Source organism: Periplaneta americana, chromosome 6, assembly GCF_040183065.1.
Source record: "Periplaneta americana isolate PAMFEO1 chromosome 6, P.americana_PAMFEO1_priV1, whole genome shotgun sequence".
Classification (NCBI taxonomy): domain Eukaryota; kingdom Metazoa; phylum Arthropoda; class Insecta; order Blattodea; family Blattidae; genus Periplaneta; species Periplaneta americana.
The window spans coordinates 149329693-149352894 of record NC_091122.1 but is presented as its reverse complement, the minus strand read 5'-3'; the positions used below and the strand labels follow the sequence as shown (position 1 = coordinate 149352894).

Below are 23202 nucleotides of genomic sequence, written 5' to 3'. Positions count from 1 at the left end.
AATGGTGAATTCTCGGCATCGTCTCGCCAAACACCGTCCTGTATAGAGTTGGGTCGATTCGTGAACGAATCGTTCATTCGAACGACTAATAACAAAGAATCGTAAGAATCGATTCGTGGTATCAACGAATCGTCGTTCAAAAGAATCGTAACGAATCGTCGTTCAAACGAATCGTAACGAATCGTAACGAATCGTCATTCAAAAGAATATGAAGGAATCGGCATGGTATCGTAACCCACGATTCTATTCGTTGTTTGATGTAACCTGTCAACGGACATTTCCGAACCGTGTCGAATGCTCCCGAGCGAGAGTGAAATCAAAATATGTACTGCATTTGTTAAGTATGGAAAATAATGAACACAAACCTGAAATTTGCATAGTTAAATAGAGATGTAATGCAAAAAATGTACTTCATAATAAGGTTCAGTTGATAAATTATAATTTAGAGACATTATCTTGGGTAATTTTGTAGACTAATGGAGTTCATACTGAATAGTTCCAGCCAATGAGAAAGAGACAATCCAATGTCTCGCCTCTTATGCCATCTATGAGAGAGATGTAGAACGTTTTTGTTCTACGCGTGGTTTGCAAAGGAAAGTGTCTTGCGACGATTCAAAAGAATAGTTGGAATCGCAGACTGGGAAGAATCGTGAACTCGTTGACGATTCAAAAGAATAGTTGGAATCGCAGACTGAGAAGAATCGTGAACGAATCGTTAGAATCGATTCGTAATGTGTGATTGAATCGTTGGAATCGACTTCTGAAAAAGAATCGTGTTGCCCAACTCTAGTCCAGTATCACTGTCACCAAAGTCATCGACGCAAAATAACCTAGCAGTTGATACAGCATAGTTAAATAATCGACTAAAGAAGTCTTGCGACGCACGTCCTGTCGATGCAGAGAATGCCTCTGATTGTTTTCGAATAATAACGAATGATAGGAACATCGTGTTGGGCCAAAGCTTCAGACAGAGTGCCTACGTAGCGTCGAGACGGGAGCCAGACGACAGCTCAACTGGCGATGTGCATGTTTCGACGTTAACCGGCACATGGCCCTGCAGCCACAGCAAGAGTCAGCGCTCCTCGTGTCCTACCACGTGACTCCGCGACGCCACGTGACCGCGGCCTCACGTGCATCTACTCCACCCACCAAACACTATAAATTATGTCATGTTCCTCATGACCCTAGTTACGCTCTTATTTGGACGTACAGTATCTCTCCACAACACAAATTGAATTTCATTTACTGCGATGTGTATGAATGTGTTTCCAGCTGTGACTGCAGATTCTTCGAATAAATGGTTGTAGACGTGTAGAGGTACATCATTTATAAAACAAGGGTGGAGATATTCATGTTACATGTCACATATCATATGCTATTCTTCTACTGCCAAAAGCAGTCTTCCCTTTGGAGGCAGATGAGCAATGACATTGTCACATGAAATGAAATTCAAGTCAATAGTTCGTGCTTGTGTAGTTATTGTTTTGTTTTTTTTTTTGTCCTTTATTTCTTAAGGGTGTATGTACGTGAACGACCACAAATATTATCAGAAAATGCAGGATCTAAATTTCTAAAATTGTATAACAAAATGAACTCACGATTGGACAAAAATTACAAGGTACCACAACAAAACTTATTATAACTTAATTTTATGATAAAAGTATAAAAAAGGTTACTAATAATATTTTTCAAACCAGTTTCATCAGAGTATGAAAAAAAATCTGCAGTTTCATCATTTTTGGTAACCATAACATCGTTATGGTCTCTCTGACATCTTTAATATTTTTCCTGCATGTAATAAACACTTATTTCTGAAAAGTAGACTACAGTCAGACATGTAGAGTTGTATATTTTAATACAATTAATTTTTTATTTTCCTATATAAAATATATTAAAATTTACATAATGTTTTGCAACCTAATTTTTCTATTTTCAAAGAAATGGGCATTATTGTAGTCTGCCTTTTGCATAAATGCATGTTAAATCAGTGTACAAAATTTCAGAATTCCATCTCTAATGGTTGTGGAGTTATGAATATGTGTGAACATTATCAAATTTTGGAAAATTTAATTTAAAGTAAAAAGTGAATTCTTAAAAATATTATTAGTAACCTTTTTTTTTATACTTTTCTCAAATATTTAAGTTCTAATAAGTCTTATTGTGGTACCTTGTAATTTCTGTTCAATTGTGAGTTCATTTTCTTATAAAATTTTAGAAATTTAGAGCCTGCATTTTCTGATAATATTTGTGGTCGTCCACATACATATACCCTAAAACCAGTTCCAGTTATAATTAACGTAGTTACGTGAGCTCCCCATGGATAACAGTGCAATGCTAACTTTCTTGTGAGATGATAATAGCACAGTCTAGTTTATACAGTCACGAAGCTTGAGTTGTGAGGGTGCTAGGAACAATAGACTGTGCCGGTACAATTTCGCATTGTCTATAATGAGGCGATATTAGCGATAATAGTGGTTAGCAATTATCTATGGATGCATATTTACTACGTATTGAGCTTCGTGAATGTATATACTAGACTGTGATAATAGCAGTGTTTCCAACAATTGCCACCTCAAAGTCACCAAATAAGATATCAAATGTCGCTAAGAAGTCAAAAATTCTATTTTCAAGTAAAAAAAGCTTCTAATAAAGAAACGTTGAGATTAATAACAGCATAAATGTATCGTAACTTTTAGAGATATTTATCATACATATCCTCCTCTTCTACTGTAGCATGCAAGAGTTGGAAAAAAAAACTTCTGAAGGGGGCATGTTTTCCCACTTTCCCCTTCAATTGCAACACTTGTTGGCATAATAGAAAATAAAAGGGGGTGCACCGGCAGGATAACCTAAATAAATTCACTTAAATTTGCCAATATTTGAGCTGTTGTCTCCATATTAGGAGGTTGACATTATTTTGTCGTTCAGCCAAAGGTGAATGAACGTATGTTTCTTACACATTGTGGTAGCTGAGTCGAAAGAAATTTTCATTTTTCGGGGAAATCTTGTCATTGTTTCTTTAGAACAGAGAAATAATTAACATTTTGCCACAGATTCTGAAAAATTTGATGTTTCAAAATAGATAAAAAAAATTATTGCAGTAATAATATTAAATTACGCTTCAAATGTTAACTTTAAACAACAGATATAGTTTTATACGCGCCAAATGTTTGTAAATCATAGTTTTCTATTAACTAAATTTGTGTAAATCATATTAATGCTTTTCCAATTCACTGCGGGCTAAAGCAAGGAGATGCACCATCACCTTTACTTTTTAACTTCGCTCTAGAATATGCCATTAGGAAAGTTCAGGATAATGGACAGGGTTTGGAGTTGAATGGGTTACATCAGCTTCTTGTCTATGCTGATGACGTGAATATGCTAGGGGAAAATCCACAAACGATTAGGGAAAACGCGGAAATTCTAGTTGAAGCAAGTAAAGCGATAGGGTTGGAAGTAAATACCGAAAAGACTAAGTATATGATTATGTCTCGTGACCAGAATATTGTACGAAATAGAAATATAAAAATTGGAGATTTAACCTTCGAAGAGGTGGAAAAATTCAAATATCCTGGAGCAACAGTAACAAGTATAAATGACACTCGGGAGGAAATTGAACGCAGAGTAAATATAAGAAATGCTTTTTATTATTCGGTTGAGAAGCTTTTGTCATCTAGTCTGCTGTCAAAAAATCTGAAAGTTAGAATTTATAGAACAGTTATATTAACGGTTGTTCTATATGGTTGTGAAACTTGGACTCTCACTTTAAGAGAGGAACAGAGATTAAGGATGTTTGAGAATAAGGTTCTTAAGAAAATATTTGGGGCTAAGAGGGATGAAGTTACTGGAGAATGGAGAAAGGTACACAACACAGAACTGCACACATTGTATTCTTCACCTGACATAATTAGGAACATTAAATCCAGACGTTTGAGATGGGCAGGGCATGAAGCACGTATGGGGAATCCAGAAATGCATATAGAGTGTTAGTTGGGAGACTGAAGGGAAAAAGACCTTTGGGGAGCCGAGACGTATATGGGAGGATAATATTAAAATCGATCTGAGAGAGGTGGGATATGATGATAGAGACTGGATTAATCTTGCTCAGGATAGGGAGGGGCGGCAATGAACCTCCGGGTTTCTTAAAAGCCATTTGTAAATTGCATCAATGAAGATTGACCTATTTAGCGTATACTACAAAAGAAAGAGCATTTTCGTACCTCAGTCTTTTTAGCTTACGAACAACGATAACCTAGTTCGATAAAGCTCAAGGTAAGCAGTACGTTATCTTGAAATAGGCTGACATTCTTACTACACGTCCCACCTCCCAGGCTTGTTACGAGACGACTGCTGACGGATTGTAAATGTAAATACTGGCACGAGATGGAGATGCGCGGCTCTTTGAAAGCTCGTTCTGTTTGTTGTAGTCTCGTTGATGACCTTTAACTTGTACGCACTACAGGACACGACCTTTGTGGCGGCGGCGTGGTCTTGACCATCAGTCATGGTCTAGGTTCAACTCTCGATCTGACCATGGATTTTCCTAACAGTGACACTTGTGTCGAACAAGTTCGCAATTCGTGTTTTCCCGTTTCCCCAGAATTATAGAATGGGCGAAAAGTCCCAGTACACCTGTTTATTCTTTCTGAAAAACAAATCTGTGCATGAAAATTATGTCCGTTTTACTCCATAACGTATTTCGAGGTGTGATCATGGTGGGAGACATCTCGCGGGAGTGAGAGAAACCACAACACACGAAAAATACCAGCCATTACAAAGGCAAGGTGAATACGATAGTTTTCATTGTGGAGGAAAGACTTGTGGCTTCCTTATGCATCCACGAGCGACCACATACTACTGTTCTCCAACCAGGAGATTAACCGTGAAAGGAATGTGCTTACTATTGCGTCATCTATTGGAGCGAAGTAGATAGATAATATTACCGTTATAATGTCAGTTTAAAAAACTTGAGCTCTCCTGCATATGTTATTTGCTGTATGGAGGGATTAAAAGACCAGAAGATTAACAGTGATCTAGTCCACACTTGTGGAGTAACAGCGCGTCTGGCCGCGAAACCAGGTGGCCCGGGTTCGATTCCCGGTCGGGGCAAGTTACCTGGTTGAGGTTTTTCCCGGGGTTTTCCCTCAACCCAATATGAGCAATGGGTAACTTTCGGTGTTGGACCTCGGACTCGTTTCACCGGCATTATCACCTTCATCTCATTCAGACGCTAAACAACCTGAGATGTTGATAAAGCGTCGTAAAATAATCTACTAAACTAACAGTGATCTAATTTTGTAACTAGGGTAGTATAAATATGTGTGTATCAGTGTTATCGTTTGTGCTGTGAGAGTTAGCCAATAGAGGTACGAGTGCCCACGTGTGTGACCTTACGACATCTTATGACATCTACATTCATTCACAGCATTACCCCTGAGACATTCTCGTGGTTGGAGTACAGTAGACAAACTTTCATTCATTCATTCATTCATTCATTCATTCATTCATTCATTCATTCATAGTGTTCTGCCAAAGAGCTGATCTTTCACTGCAACCCCAGCATTCTCTATTTTTTTCTATTTTCTGCCTTCCTCTTTGTCTTCGCATATGATCCATATATCTTAATGTCGTCCATCATCTGATATCTTCTTCTACCCCGAACTCTTCTCCCGTTCACCACTCCTTCCAGTGCATCCTTCAGTAAGCAGTTTCTTCTCAACCAGTGACCCAGCGAATTCCTTTTCCTCTTTCTGATCAGTTTTAGCATTATTCTTTCTTTATCCACTCTTTCCAACACAACTTCGTTTCTTACTCTGTCCATTTCACACGCTCCATCCTTCTCCATATCCACACTTCAATGCTTCTAGTCGCTTCTCTTCATTTCATCATAATGTCCATGTTTCTGCCCCATACAATGCTACACTCCACACAAAGCACTTTACTAGTATCTTCCTTAGTCCTTTCTCCAAAGGTCCGCAAAAGATCTCCTTTTTCTATTGAAAGCTTCCTTTGCTATTGCTATCCTCCTTTTGACTTCTTGGCAGCAGCTCATGTTACTACTTATAGTACACCCCAAGTATTTGAAGCTGTCCACTTGCTCTACTGCCTCATTTACAATTCGCAAGTTTACCTTCTTTATATTTCTTCCTATGAACATAGTATTCGTCTTGTTGGCATTTATCTTCATTCCATACTGTTCACAGCTGTCATTTAGCTCCAGTAGCATATCCCATTGTATCATCTCCTCTTCTGCTAACAACGCCATATCATCATCAAATTATACACTTTATTCTTCTTCCTCCTACTATCACTCCTCCCGTGTTCTGAAAAGAGTTCTTCACTAAATCCTCCAAGTATATGTTGAACAGGGTAGGAGATAAAGGACATTCTTGTCGTACTATGAGTATCAATATGCAGCCATATGTCATGCGCCTGTCTAAACCCCTGCCTGTTAATTTACCGACAGTCACAGGGCGAAAAGATTTAATTCTCTCCCACTTCAAAAAGTTATCTCTGCTTTGTGGCACCTTACGAACATCGACCGAAGTTTTATGAATTTTATCAGTTCAATTTTGGATTTAAGATATCGAAATTGAAATTTCCTCGAGCTATATGAAATATGTGACGGGTGGTGCATGTAGAAACCATAAAAAGAACTCACACACTCGTACATACATGAACGATAGTATCATAATGTATGTTTGCCTTTCCTGGAAACAAGTATAAAACTAAGACACGGTTATTTGTGTCTGAAGAGCCGACTAGGCCTATATTTACAGAGAGAATTGTCATGTCTCGAAGCTAAATGAAATATCAAAGTTCTGGCTGTACACGGATCTATTTTAATATTACACGAACATTTCGTGACTACCCATCCCATGCAATAGGAGGAATATACTAGTACACAACAGGGTATTTCAGAACGAATGTAAAATACTTCAGGATATTGTAATTGAAGGGTTCAGAACCATAGTGGGTCAAGTGCCGTATATTAAAAACGTAGAAAACAAGGGCTAAAATTGAGTACCATAATTCAATGAAATATATAGCAAGTAATATAAAGTATGCACATTAAAATTAAATGATATCAATCTTTATTAATCTATGGTATTCACTTAAATTAACTCTTCCTTTCTCTGTTTTTAATAAATGGCGCTTGGCCCACTAAGGCTCTGAACCCTTCAATTTGGATTAACCTACATCGATTTAAACCTGATATACCTAGTTCGAAGTCTAACGGTTGGGGAGAAATACTGGAACTTCTTGCGGTTCCATGTACAGTAGTGACAAAAAAAACCGGATCGACCCTTGTAGCTGATTTCAGAGCCTTGTTCACTCCAGAGCACGATAGACTGGTAACTAAGACTTTCGTGGTTCGAATCCTGCCTGGGAAGGAAACTTTTTTTGTTTCTTATTCAAATTTATTCCCAATACTTTTCGATTGCTGATAAAATTCATGTTCTGGGAATAATAAGTTAATTAAGTAGTAAAATATCGCTGCAATCGAAAAGTATTGGGAATAAATTTGAATAAAGAACAAAAAAAAGTTTCCTTCCCAGGCAGGATTAGAACCATGAAAGTCTTAGTTACTAGTATATCGTGCTCTGGAGTGAACAAGGCTCTGAAATCAGCTACAAGGGTCGGTTCGGTTTTTTTTTTGCCACTACTGTACTTGACTGTTACGCCAGTGCTTTTGCACAAAACAACATCTGAGCAGCGCAACACACACAACTGGATACACGTTCTCTTGTTATTTAATTCGTCCATTCGCATAGTGAATATGCAGACATGCTTTTTGTTTATGGATTTTGTGATGTCAATGCATTAGCTGCAGTTGAGGAATACAGACGACGTTTTCCCAACTGAATTCTTCCATTTAGCTGTGTGTTTTCCCGTATTTACCGGATGTTATCTGAAACTGCCAAGCTACCAAGTATTTCTATCAGCATATTCCGAATCTCACCGGTCCGGTGGCATCAATGACGTCACGTTGCAGCGAAATAAGGAACAAAACTGCTGAAGGATCGATGGCTGTCATGGCGACTGTACAAGTTGTTGTCTGTGCTGCGCTAGCAAAATTTTGCGACTCCCATCTCGTTCAAAGAAAATATAGCATAAACAATTTATTTCTTGAACCGGTAGTAATAACGGCTCCGTTGTCATGTTCGCTCATAAGCCATTAACATATTGTTTTTACGTTGTGCACAATACAGCAGAACTAAAACAGAACACAGCGCCATGACATAACAGTGCACGATGTTATTCGTCTGCTAATTCCCGCCCTATACAAGAACCAATCAGATTCACTGATGGCGGCTGATGGAGACTGCCACCACCTCTGCAAGTTGATGGCACCGGTGCGACACCGGTGGAGCATCAATGACGTCATCGGTGGAATTCGGAACACAGTGATGCCATCGGATTGCTCACCGGTGAGATTCGTAATACGCTCTATGAGGTCGAAAAGGGAACCGTTACTGGTACTTGACTGGATTTACAATTCATGGAATTCATAAGAAGGGCAACCTTAGTAATTTATCTTGTGTAATTATTTTATTTTCTTACTGGGTTTGTACTTAATAAGAAATAAACTTACTGGGACAGCACAAGACGAAGCATTTTCGAGAATATGTCATATCACAATGTTCTAAAACGTAGAAATACCTCTTTAATACTTCTCTCCATTTAAAAGTTCGCCCATGTATATCTTCCCAACCGTTACATTTCGGACAGAGGCGTATCAGGTTAAATGGATATAGATTAACACAAACTACATTATCCTAAAGTATTTTACATCATTTCTAAGACATCCTATATACAGAATAAAAGCCTACAATTTTCTCAGACAATCGAGAAGGCATACTACCATCTGGGTTCGATGTCCGGTGTTATTTTTTCTCGGCCATAGTTTTCTGCGTGTGAAATACTGACATGTACCATAAAGTATTCGGTGTTTCGACAGGTTCTTCTGAAATTCTGTAATGAATACACAGACATCACTACCTGATCCAAAATTCATACCCCACTTTATTCATGTATTTTCTTACATAACCAAATCCTAATCAAATCATGAAGACATAAACTGTATCCTTTTTAACAAGAAATAATGGAATTTTTAATTTTTTCAAAGTAATATATTTTTGTTATATAATTGTGCGATCGCTTTTATCGACGTTGATTAAACTCTGTAGTATAAAACTGTTATTTAAAAATCAATACGAAAACTGTTTAAAAAGTTCATGGACTTCATTTATTCTTCAGAATGAAAAGGTTTCTGCCGGTATTATTTTTTATTTCTCAAAGCAGATCTCTTGGGAAGCGATACACTTCCTGTAACACTCTGCCCACCTCATGAACACGTACCAGTTTCATTAGCGAAGAGAAGAGGCTGTTTTTCACCCTTAATTACCTCGAATCCTTCTGACTCGCTGCTCTTCTTTCATCTTCGAATTGTCAATAGTCGTAAGGTACGAGATCTGTGCTTTATGGTGTAGATATCGGGCATTGCAGTTCTAACAGGACTTCTGTGCACCCGTGACGGAATGAGTTGCATGTTGACTGTGCTGCCCGGCCTTAGCCTCATCGCCCACCACACTGTGCATTCCTCTCCAGCCTTCAAAACCGTATACCATATCTACGGTTTACCCTGTTGTATGTATGCATATATATATACTTACTTACGATAAAAAAATCGGTTCCTCCATTCACTGTTTGAGTCGCTTAAGAAACTTCTTGCCCCAGCAACTAAAACTTACCCTAGTACAAACCCTAGTAATGCCGCACTTCGATTATTGTGACGTTTTGTTAAGTGACCTAAGTTCTGAATTGTCAGTCAAGTTACAGCGAGCTCAGAATATGTGCGTCAGATACGTGTGCAACATCCGACGATATGATCACATATCACCGTCCTTCGCAAGTCTTTCGTGGCTCCGACTTAAAGAACGCAGAACTTTACACTCTTTGTCTTTACTCTATCGAATTCTGCACACCTCAACACCAAATTACCTTTCGTCTCGTTTCTACTATCTATACTCTAACCACGACGTAAATACCAGATCACTTATCTGTGGCACGCTAAGTATACCTGTTCATAGAACATCTTGATATTCATCATCTTTTACAATATCCACCTCGCGTCAATGGAATTCCTTGTCACAAAGTATTAGGGGCTGCAAGACAATAAACACCTTTAAAAACAGCTTAAAAGATAACCTTATTAGCATTTCACTCCAATCTTACTGATTTAAACTATCACTGACTACATTGTTACTTCATTCTTTAGACATCATCCTGATAGTGCTGTATTTTCAAAATTGTCTCATAATAATCTGTTTCTATTATCTAATATTATTTGAAATATATTAACATTCTATGTATTTTAGCTTAATTCTGCTACACAGTTTATTTCAGTGTTTAATTAATAGTTCATAGTATTCTGTTGTTTAATTCGTATATAACTCTTGTGTACATGTAACTCTCACTTAATCAAATTGTTTAATTTTTTGTAAGTTCATGCATATGTATATACACTTTTTGCTGGTCGAGTGGAAGAGAAGGCCTTACGGCCTTAACTCTTCCAGCTAAAATAAATTATTATTATTATTATTATTATTATTATTATTATTACTTACTTACTTACTTACTTACTGGCTTTTAAGGAACCCGGAGGTTCATTGCCGCCCTCACATAAGCCCGCCATTGGTCCCTATCCTGAGCAAGATTAATCCAGTCTCTATCATCATATCCCACCTCCATCAAATCCATTTTAATATTATCTTTCCATCTACGTCTCGGCCTCCCCAAAGGTCTTTTCCCCTCTGGCCTCCCAACTAACACTCTATATGCATTTCTGGATTCGCCCATACGTGCTACATGCCCTGCCCATCTCAAACGTCTGGATTTAATGTTCCTAATTATGTCAGGTGAAGGATATAATGCGTGCAACTCTGCGTTGTGTAACTTTCTCCATTCTCCTGTAACTTCATCCCATTTAGACCCCAATATTTTCCTAAGAACCTTATTCTCAAAAAACCCTCAATCTCTGTTCCTCTCTCAAAGTGAGAGTCCAAGTTTCAGAGCCATACAGAACAACCGGTAATATAACTGTTTTATAAATTCTTTCACAGTTTTTGACAGCAGACTAGATGACAAAAGCTTCTCAACCGAATAATAACAGGCATTTCCCATATTTATTCTATGTTTAATTTCTTCCCGAGTGCCATTTATATTTGTTACTGTTGCTCCAAGATATTTGAATTTTTCCACCTCTTCGAAGGATAAATCTCCAACTTTTATAGTTCCATTTCGTACAATATTCTGATCACGAGACATAATAATATACTTAGTCTTTTCGGGATTTACTTCCAACCCTATCTCTTTACTTGCTTCAACTAGAATTTCCGCGTTTTCCTTAATCGTTTGAGGATTTTCTCCTAACATATTCACGTCATCCGCATCTATAGACAAGAAGCTGATGTAACCCGTTCAATTCCAAACCCTCTCTGTTATCCTGAACTGTCATATATATATATATATATATATATATATATATATATATATATATATATGTCATTAATTTCAGGGGATTATTCTTTGGATATTTGAAACAAAAAAATTTAATATCATTTTTATCGTTTTTGGTTCCCTTTTGAAATAAAAATTATTTTATATGAAACATTTCATAGCATGTTTTTGGAAAGTCATTGACTGAATTTAAAATATAGGATGGAAGTGAAATAACGCTGCAGATTTTCAGAGTGATTAGCTCATGTTGTATGTAACAAAAAAATGTAATAGGGTAGACCAGGTTAATTGTAAACACTTTTAACCGATTTCAAGTACATTTCAACATTACACAACCCTCAGTAACGGTAAGCATGACAAAGAAACATTGTTTTATCTTTAGATCTTTCTTTTCCCTGAAAATGGGTTTAAAATAATAAGGTTGACTTTTTTCATGTTTTAATTGCTAGTTTACATTTACCCCACCTGTTTACATTTACCCCTTTGAGAGGGGGGGTAATTGTAAACACCAATTTTTGCACGAGCTATCAGACACTGACTATTTTTTTGTTCTGTTTTAGAAGAAAGACCTGTACTCCTTCCAACTCCAATTTTGGTCACTGGTACATTTTCGTCCCTTTAACCTATAATATATGACGATATAGGAACTCAGTACCTCTCCTGAGCTTTACGATAACTGCAGTTACTATTTTTCACATCTATGACAACCTCCTCTAAATCCTCTACAGTGTAGTTGGGTGGGGGTCTGATTACTGAAAAGTACGAAATGTAACCATAGTAAAAATTAAAACTATGGGGAAAATGTATACACGTCATAATTTAATGAACTGATGTTATGGGAGATCTCAAAACCATTGTAATAAAAGTTAACTACTATACATTACTCATAAAAAACAACATATTTAAAAAAAATAGCACTGTACGTTTACTTATGATGCCAGAAATGAAGGTGAAGAAAAATTCTTTCTCAAATTTTTTTGTAGAGTCTTACAAAACATTCGTTCACAACTAAGCAGTTACTCCTATTTGGCAGCAAACTGCTTTGTAGGTTAGCCAACATGTTAATTTAAATATTCCCTGAATTAAAATTTTTATATTGACAGTTTGTATTTCCTACAGCATTTGTTTACAATTACCCCCTGTTTACAATTACCCTGGTCTACCCTACCATATTGGTGGAAAGTTCATAGTTTCTTCAGAAAAAAATGTTTTCTCCCAAATGTTTAACACCCTCTTATTCGGTAACTATTACGAGTAGGATCGTCATTTTTGTCCATATCGGTAGAAAATCTAGTAAAGAATAATTTATCCCTCTGTCGTATTTCAATAGCGTGGACAGTTTTCGTGTAAATTTAATTTAAAAACCACTAATTTCAAGCCAATGAACGATGCGAGCAAATTGCAACTTCATAGCGAGAGAGAGAAGCTCGCGTACAGAGACAGATCTGAGCTCGTTAACCTCCTACAACTATATTACGAGAAGAAAGACGATTATGTTAGCGGCGATGTTGCCAGTGTGCTGGAACTTTCAACTTAATTTTCTAATTAACCGTGCATTTAATCACAAAAAGTAATATAGGTTTTCTATTCCTTTAAGTATACCCTATCGACCGTTTCAATTTGCAGAATTATTTCACTTCCACCCTGTGTTGTCAGTCAATTTAAGAAAGCAATGTATTATGATACTAAATTATCGGAAGAATTTAAGTTTGTCCTTTAAATGTGCAGAAATTTGATCCGAACAAATGTAACCTTTCGTTCTGAAAGGAATTTTAAAATGTTACATTTGTTAGGATCAAGCTAAGATCGTGTATAGAAGGCTGTTCAGTAATGCTTGTACTTACAAGAAGTACACGTAGCCGATGAAACAAAATTGCCATTTTAAAGAACACAAAGAAAGAGGAAGGCGAAGGACTCTTAGCGGTGTCCTTTTGTTAACCCTGACATACTGCCTGAGGCGTTTCTCCTTACACCGTTTCTTGCCATTTCCATCAAAATTCCTGCGCCATTGTTATAAAAGCTTAAAGGTCAAACCCAATGGCGTATTGAAACAATTACATCTATTGCGCATCTGACAGAACTGTACTCTCTTTTATTTCTATGTTACTTAGAGATGCTGTACATATTGCGTGGTTATCTAGCGATAGTATTGGTGATAGCGAGATATTTTTTTTTTCGCGATAAATCACAGAAATCTCCATGTGATTGCCTAACATTTGATTTACAGTTGGGATAAACTTAGGTTAAATCCTAGCTCTAATAGGGATATCCTGAACTAGCACCAACAGATAGCGCGTGTGTACTTTGAGGGATGCGCTTTATGTGTACATTTGTTTTCCAGTATATAAACATTGAGGGTTTACGTAGTTTATTAGTACTCTTAAAAATAACTTAAAATGCCAAATTTTTGTTGTGTTGCTATATGTAAAAACCAGGGAAAGCTTTTTGTCTTCAATCAGGTCCCGAATGATTCTAAATATAACCTATGCTTTCAATCTTAAAAAAATATATAACTAATTAAATTGCGCCTCGAAACAAAAAGAACTACTTCAAGTAAGGAATTGCTGGCTACAGTTTCATTTTGAAAGAAGGCAAAGAAAAATTAATAACATATTATGCAACCTCTACAGCAAGCTATGTTAGCTGGGATGTTTACTATTCAGAGCAAACCCATAGTGGAAAAAAAAAAGATATAGATCTATGAATAATATAGTCTATGTATAAGTATGTAGGGGAACCTTAACTCCAAAAATCCATTTCGTGAATAATGTCTTTAATGTAGACTACTGTAGAATAATTATTAAAACCATGTTTTAATTTCAAATTTTTAAAATCATCTTACATAGTATTCAAAACTGTATATTCTTAACCTACGAAACGCACGAATAATCGTGATACTACTGTGATCATATTATATCATCCTATTAAAAATATCATTTCATCTTTCTGCAACTGTTGAAAAAAATTTGAGAAATTCAAACCCGATAGTCCTTCCCTATAAAAAGAAAACATTAGTGGCTGTATATCCTGTTTTTTGCCTACGGTACTTACAATACTGATGAATAATGATTAAAGAGGTAATATTCACCTTCGACAAAGTTCCTATTTTTTTATTCGTGCACCTCGTTCTCAGTTCTTATTTAGATTAATGAATATTCAATTTACTAGAGATTTCCTCATCCATCTCTTCAGGGGAATCGCTCTATATTATACAAATTTCGATATCATTTATTGTAAATTAAATTAAATTATAAGGTAATAAAATACTGAATTATATTAAATGACGATATAAAAATAATTATAAATATAAACAAGCGGGAAAACGTAATCAACTGTAGCATTTGACATAATATAGCTCTACAACATGTTGTGCCGCATGGAACGCTCCTGCCATCTAACGGTAAAACTTCGCATAAGATATCCCTATTGGAATCGAACCGCACGCCCGGTCCCAGCCACAGAGTACGAGTCCAGCTCGCTTAATCCTAAATCACACCGGTGGCCTCAGGCTCATACCACGTTGTTACAGTGACGAAGTCAGTATTTAAAAAATGTGTAGACAGGAAGTAATAATACATTGGCATGTTATTAATAGATGAAAGTTTATTCCTTTGTAAAATCGCTAAATTATATTTTAACAATTTACAATACAAAAGTTTAATCAATTTTGTCTGAAAATTTCTAGCTGGTCGCTGTGGTTGGTCGTGGGACATCCTCTAGCGACGTGAAGAGGGTTGCTATAAATTCTAGAAATTCATTCTGCCATCAAAGAACCTCACGTTATTTTCTTTTCCTCCAATCACCCCTGCAAAGTCATGACATACTATTCTGGGATTCGTCCCCCTCATTCCTTATAAAATAACCATGTCTGCACTGTGTGCAAGAGAGAGCGTAACTATCTTCTTCTCTTTCTAAAATCTGGTAATTCGATTACAATAGGGGCCAATCTTCTGTTTCGACCACTGTACTTTTGCAGTTGCAGTTTCTGTACTGAGTTTGTATATGACGGTTGTTCTTTAGTTTGATAAAAAAAAATCAGTTTTCTGTGGTCTGTGAAAAGAGTAAACTCCGTTATGTCATATGAGAATTTGAGAGGTAAACTCGGTGAAACGTTTGTATTTAAATTGAGCGATCGTGTAGAAGTGCTTGACAGAAAAAAAGTTTTTTTCGTGTTTAGTGATGCAGGAAACATTGTTATTAAACGTAGAGCGGCATTTAATTCGGAGCATTAGAATGCACTCACATGTTTAAAATCATGGATGAAGCAGTATTAACTAGCTGAGTCTTCATACTTTTTGTTATTTATGTTTGTCTCAAAAGATTCCTGGAGAAATTGACACAATAAATTATAAGCCTCATAATAAATATGTTAGTAAGTAATTAAAATAGTTGTTTTGTAATATAACGTTACAATATATACAGATATACAACATTTAATACTTATGCTTATCACCGAACACAAGCTCAATTTAACAATAATTGTGTATTGCAGTATATTAAAACATTTTTTTCAACTCGATCAAAACTCGACTAATGTTTAGATTAATCGATTAAATTCAAATACTGTTTTCCAACCACGAGAAAGTCTCCAGGGAATGATGGGAAGCGAGGTGATGCTGTGAATGAATGTCATAAGGTCACACACGTGGGTACTCATATCTCTATTGGCTGTCTCTCAAAGCTCAAACCATAACACATTTTTATACTACCCTAGTTACAAAATTAGATCACTGTTAATCTCTTGGTCTTTTAATTCCTCCATACAGGATATAACATACGGAGGAGAGCGCATGATTTTTAAACTGACGTTATAACTCTAATATTATCTATCTACTTCGCTCCAATAGATGATGCAATAGTAAGCACATTCCTTTCACGGTTTATCTCCTGGTTGGAGAACAGTAGTTAATCGATTAAATATTTTGATTGATCGACAGCACTACTGAAAATATATTGCGATAGCTCAATTATTTGGTGCTATCCATAAAACCAGGTTTGAATCAGTGGCGTAGCATGAAATTTTGAGTAGGGGAAGCTAACTCAAGTTGTCTTTCATGCAATATGAGAAAACGTATTACAAAAATACAGTCTTAAAATAAATAGTACCCGGTAGTCAATTTCAAGTCAGCAGTCGAAGATTGGTTGGAACATCGTAAGTAACACCAATAAGGCATGACCTCAAATGATACGTAATAAAATATGATTTCACGGTTTACACATATCTCTTAACAAATAGACACGTATACATATAACATTAGCTCACTCCCTGTCATACTTAGAGAAATCACAATATTAGTATCATTACGTAAGTATGCGTCTGTCTTTTGGTTGTGTCCTTCATTGACAGCAAGGGAGTCGGTCATTTGTTTTTTAAATCACACTTTTGTTCGTAAGTCAGTTTTGATAATACAATTGTCCTAAAAAGTTCAAGTAAATTAGCGTCAGGAACTGTTATTTCGCTCATTATTTATTATATTAGCCACAATGCACACTAACACTTCAACTGAACACAACTGACGAAAAGGGAAAACGCGGAAACTACTTATTTTAAATGTTAAAGCTAGCTTCTTTGCGAGCCTTGCGACTAGGGTAGCTTAGGAAGGGATGGGAAATCTGCGGGGTGGATTACACAGAAGAAACCGGTCTGCTTGGAAGCTGGTGTGTGCAGGCTTCTTGTTTACTGCTGCATCAAAAATCATCCTGAGCTGCCGCATTACAATATTTAATGCGTAAATATAAATTCTATTAAAATTAATAAATAATTTTCTTCATAAACTGCAGGTTTATTATGAAATTATTATTAAATGGGGAAGCTAAGCTTTTTAGCTTACATTGACGCTACGCCACTGGTTTGAATAACACCGCTCTATACAAGTAAACAAAATGGTAAGTGCTGAAATTAACAGAAACAGATAAGCTTCCCTTATGAAAAGAACACAACGCCGCACAGAAGTCAAAGCGAGAGAACTGGAAGTTCTTGAATGTTGTTGCTGATAAAAGTAGTTAATGTGGACTCACCTAGGATGTCGTCCAGGGTGTCGGGGTACAGGTGGCTTCTGCCAGGGTTGCTCGACAGCTCTGCAACGTACACGGTCGGCGCCATCGCAGCACTCCACCTGCGAACAGCACGCGTCTGTCAAACTCCACGTGTAACTGCAAGGCCGAGGAGAAGCGCATCCTGGCCTTTCTTTGTTTTCTTCTTCGCAACACTTGCATTAGTCACCGCACCACGTCTTTGTCTGCATTGTGCATCGCTGAATTCGGAGTCGGACAAAAGAAATCAAAACAGCGTTTAGCTGTGCAAATTACCATTATACGCCACATGGACACTCTTGTTTGTTATCTCTATTGTTACACGATTATCAGCAATAAATTTATATTTGAGTCATTTGCAGAATTTGTACAAGGACATCATTTAATTTTTACATCAATTTTTATTGTATCTGAGTTTTTGAATGTACTTCACTCCCACCCCTTCTACTAATGAAGTTCAACAGTCTTGCACACAGATCCAAGACCGCATATACAGTCATAGTAGCCTTACGGTCATAGTAAACAGTACGTTCCAAAAATATGTTCGCGTTTTCCAGTGACGAAAGAGCTTTCAATATTGAATCATTTTCGCACAGGTACTGTCGTCCGTTTGCCTATGTCGCATCCCGGTTTCCCCAACCAGCTTTTATTCGCCAGCTAGTGGCTGGGCTGTCTTAGCTCTTTTCTGAGAACATTAATTTCTGTTAGTAATTAGACGTTTACGTAATATTATACAACTGTTTAAAATAACTTAAATAAAAGGGCCTCGTTAAGTAATTAACTGTCACGTGATTTCCCTCCTTTCTACGACCCTACGACTTAACCACTCGGACGGACAGTAGATAGCATGTCTGAATAATTTTATCTTTTCGGATCGGGCAGAAGTGAAGATTGAATTTACAGTACGTAAGGTACTCTTTTATAGAGTAGGTACAGAATTATTTCAACATGAGTTACTAGTACGAAGGACGAAACTGGTAATTGGGATTAAGTACAATAATCTATAGTGCGATAATATGCACATTAGAACTGAATCCTGTATCGAAATGAACGGCCACCATTTTAAAAAATGTGTTTAAATATCCATATTATGGTTATTTTTCAATTTAACTTCATTCTCTATATTGTACGCTAATGTGGTGTAGACAGTATAATATACACTGCATAATGAATACGTGCACATGGACAGCTCAGTTCGTGAGTAAAAACACTCATTGTTAATACTGTACTGTATTTTGATTAAACAAAAACCTAATGAAAATTATCAAACTCAAAAGCACGATATTTCCTAGTTTACGTAAATGGATGAACTACTTTTCTTCCCTCCTATACCTATTAAAGTGATTTGTTTGTATATTACGTCAGTATCAGTCGTGGAAGGGGTAGCAAACGGCGTTGATCCAGAGGTATAGCCAAGTTAATATTAAAATGTTAGTAAAAATAAAATGATGTCCCTGTATAACGAATGACGTCCATCAATTCAAACCTTTCCCATTATTGCATTTATAACGATAGAGCATGGATGAATATATAGTAGGATGCGAAACTTACTGAGTTCCCCGTAACACATACTAAAGGCGCTTTTTTTTAATTAACAGGAACATTGTATGGTACATAAGTGTCAGCCTTAAAAGGCTTTTACTTTAACAGAGATGGTTAACATTTATATTTTTAATTGAGGTGACCGATCTTGACAATAGTTGTTATTTTATACTCTTGTTGCCAGGGCTCTTATCAGAGGATTGGGGTGGTACAGCAAGTCCTTATGAAAGTTTTCTGTAAATTTCTGTATGATGTCGTAGAATGATTCTATTTCAAGCATGTCTTGTAGTTGTTTATTGGTGGTTCTATGGTCTGCACCAGTGATAGTTACGGATACTTTTCTCTGTATAGCATGAAGTCTGATAATTTGGAATTTTGCATTGCTCCAGATTTCGCAGCCATAGGTCATTTGAGATCTTATAACAGAAGTGTAAAGGATTTTTTTTCAAGGACAGTCTGATGTAAGGTGACTTCAACAATGGATATAGATGAATGAATCTGGCTAATGCTTTCTTACGAACTGCTTCAACATGGTGATGAAATCGAAGTTGTTTATCAAGTGTGATGCCGAGGTATTTTACAGATTGTTTATACTAGATATCTTCGGAGAAGAGATTGAGGTGATCTGGTATTTTTGGCTTTCTTCTGGTAAAAATGATGGCTTGAGTTTTACTTATATTGTCTTTTATTCTCCAGTTACTTAGCCACATTTCCAATATTTTCAGTTGTTTTTGCATAGTACGTTGTGCGATGTTGATTGAAATGTCACTGGTGAAGTAGGTGGTGTCATTTGCGTATAATCCCATATTGCATTCAGCCACCTGTGGGGAGGAGGGGCGTTTTTACATCTAGCAGCGCACCAAGTAGCGAAAAGAGTAACTAATTACTCCATGCATTTAGCAGCGCACCTGGTGACGAAAATGTTAAACTGTGCAGAAAGTATTCCCTCCCACCCTCATCGATATTCAAAACTAACCCAATTTAAAATAAAACATTTACGTTTTTATTCCTCACAGCATCTTCTACCGAAAATTCTTACCGGAGCCAACAGGAAGATAAAAGAGACGATCTATTTTACACTACCCAATTAAAATATAACCAGACAGAGACAAAAAAAAATAAAGCAAAGGGTTAGATAATTGGGATTGTATTCTTTGGGTATTTATTATACAGCGCAATGGAAAAGTCTGCAAGAACTACTTAGATAGTTCAATTTATTATATTACTACTACTTTACAATACATTCAACAACACTATTTTTACAACGTCCATAAACATCACTGTTTAACATACACTGCTTATACACACGTAGTATCACTTTATGTTCACTTATTACCAAGTTTCTGTCTGCCATCTTGTCTCTTCGAGCAATATCTCGAACGGATAAATAGAGAACTCTGGGTACTGTACCCAACACGTAGTTCTAATGTTCACCACCTACGACGTTGGGCGCTGATCATCTTATTTCAGCCCCCCGCCACCATATGGTGCTGACCGCAGTTTCGCATCCTATTATATATTTATCCATGGATAGAGTTATAAATTCCTAACAGTGAGTAGTTTCAATACTAATGTAGTAAACGTCACAAGAATTATTTCATTCATGTGAAAGATTTCACGAGAATAAAACAAAATTCTCATAGTAACAACTAAAATCCCTGTCCATACTAGTTAAGTATTTAAAGTGGAGCATGATTATGACCAGATAAAGGTTTGTTTAATAATAAAAATAATTAAAGAAACATTTGGTATTATCCTAGATCATATATACCCAGATTGCTCTGCGTTATAGGCTTTGACGGTAACAACTTTTGTAACGTTTACTACGCTGCCATCTAGTTGTTACATAGAGTCACGTCATAACTCCCATTTGAATTACATTAGCGACTGTACTGCTATCTCAGTTCGTTTATGGCGGACGGGTGGCGATCCTGGCGGTTGTTCTCTTCAAAGTGCAACCGATTTTAACATAGAAATGAGCAATCTATATGTGATCAGGGATATTATCAAAACTTCTTCATTTATGTCTGAGTTTGTATTTCCTTAAATATGATTGCATAATTACTCTAGTTTTATATGATATTCTTATTGAATTTGGTATTCCCAAAAAACTAGTTCGATTAATATTAAGATGTGTCTCAGTGAAACGTACAGCAGAGTCCGTATAGGTCAGTTTCTGTCAGATGCGATTCCAATTCACTGTGGGCTAAAGCAAGGAGATGCACTATCGCCTTAACTTTCTAACTTTGCTCTAGAGTATGCCATTAGGAAAGTCCAGGATAACAGAGAGGGCTTGGAATTAAACGGGTTACATCAACTGCTTGTCTATGCGGATGACGTGAATATGTTAGGAGAAAAACCACAAACGATTAGGGAAAACACGGAATTTTACTGGAAGCAAGTAAAGAGATAGGTTTTGAAGTAAATCCCGAAAAGACAAAGTATATGATTATGACTCGTGACGGAATATTGTACGAAATGGAAATATAAAAATTGGAAATTTATCTTTTGAAGAGGTGGAGAAGTTCAAATATCTGGAAGCAACAGTAACAAATATAAACGATACTCTGGAGGAAATTAAACACAGAATAAATATGGGAAATGCCTGTTATTATTCGGTTGAGAAGCTTTTATCATCCATTCTGCTGTCAAAAAATCTGAAAGTTAGAATTTATAGAACAGTTGTATTACCGGTTGTTCTGTATGGTTGTGAAACTTGGACTCTAATTTTGAGAGAGGAACATAGGTTAAGAGTGTTTGAGAATAAGGTGCTTAGGAAAATATTTGGGGCTAATAGGGATGAAGTTAAAGGAGATTGGAGAAAGTTACACAACACACAACTGCACGCATTGTATTCTTCACCTGACATAATTAGTAACATTAAATCCAGACGTTTGAGATGGGCATGGCATATAGCACGTATCGGCGAATCCAGAAATGCATATAGAGTGTTAGTTGGGAGGCCGGAGGGAAAAAGACCTTTAGGGAGGCCGAGACGTAGATGGGAAGATAATATTAAAATGGATTTGAGGGAGGGGGATATGATGATATAGACTGGATTAATCTTGCTCAGGATAGGGACCAATGGCGGGCTTATGTGAGGGCGGCAATGAACCTCAGGGTTCCTTAAAAGCCAGTAAGTAAGTAAGTAAGTAAGTAAGTAAGTAAGTAAGTAAGTAAGTAAGTAATTACTCTAGTCCAGTAAATCGGGCAGGTCTGTTACACTATTCTGTTCCTATGGTACACAGTTGAAAAAGAAATCCCACAGATGTCAGCACAAGCCAGGATGATGCACAGTGAGCTCTATACTCTACAAGGAATTGTTCTTATTTTTTATCCATGACTACGCTCACGCGTTTTCCAAACATACTTGTGATTCACTCTGTATATAGGCCTATATGTTTAGTGCTACCACCTCAGCCACCACCACCACCACCATCACCAAGATGACGACATAACTCTTGAATCTAAATACTGTAGTTTTAAGGACTGGAAGTAACTTAAGAACGTCGGTTTTGCTCATCAGAGATCCAGATTGGCAATTCGGTAATACCAACTGGACAGAGATTAAATCATAAGATACTTCCTCGTAAAACTCCAATTTCCGTTGTTATTTCGCTTTTATCCACAGTATTCAATATTATCATCACCCGCGAATAAAGCAACGGACGGAGTTCATCCGTCAATCAATAGTCCATTCAGTCAGTGGAACAATGAAAACAAACATTATATGAACTGTACACAATCCAGACTTTTATATAGCATATTTCTTCAATATTGCTGACGTCGGAAGTGAATGGAATGCTAGGGAACGCAAAGTAAAGTAGTCCTATTCACGTTTAATTACTTCTTCCTGCCACCTGCTGTTGACAGAAGCTATCTGAAACTGATCGCCTACCAGAATTTATCTGTAAGCTCTTGTGACGAGCAGTGATCGAAGGACAAATTTGTTCTGACTATATCTGATCCTCTATTTACACTTTGTAATTCACACTTCATCGCCTATTACAATTTTATTTTGTCCAGAAACTTTAAACTGCACTGTGCTTTATTACAAAATAATGTTAAGCGTACTGATATTATTGTTTTATTACAAAATATGTT

General features: G+C 36.7%; 1 protein-coding gene across 1 annotated transcript in view; it reads right to left on the bottom strand.

The window, feature by feature from the left end:
* The window catches only part of Cipc (Clock interacting protein circadian), a 439550-nt gene that overhangs the window by 225558 nt on the left and 190790 nt on the right, over nt 1–23202 (bottom strand). Inside the window, exon 2 of the mRNA XM_069829285.1 lies at nt 17542–17639. Within this exon, the coding sequence (XP_069685386.1) occupies nt 17542–17626 (85 nt within the window). The 5' untranslated portion in view covers nt 17627–17639. The remainder of the gene's footprint in view (nt 1–17541; nt 17640–23202) is intronic.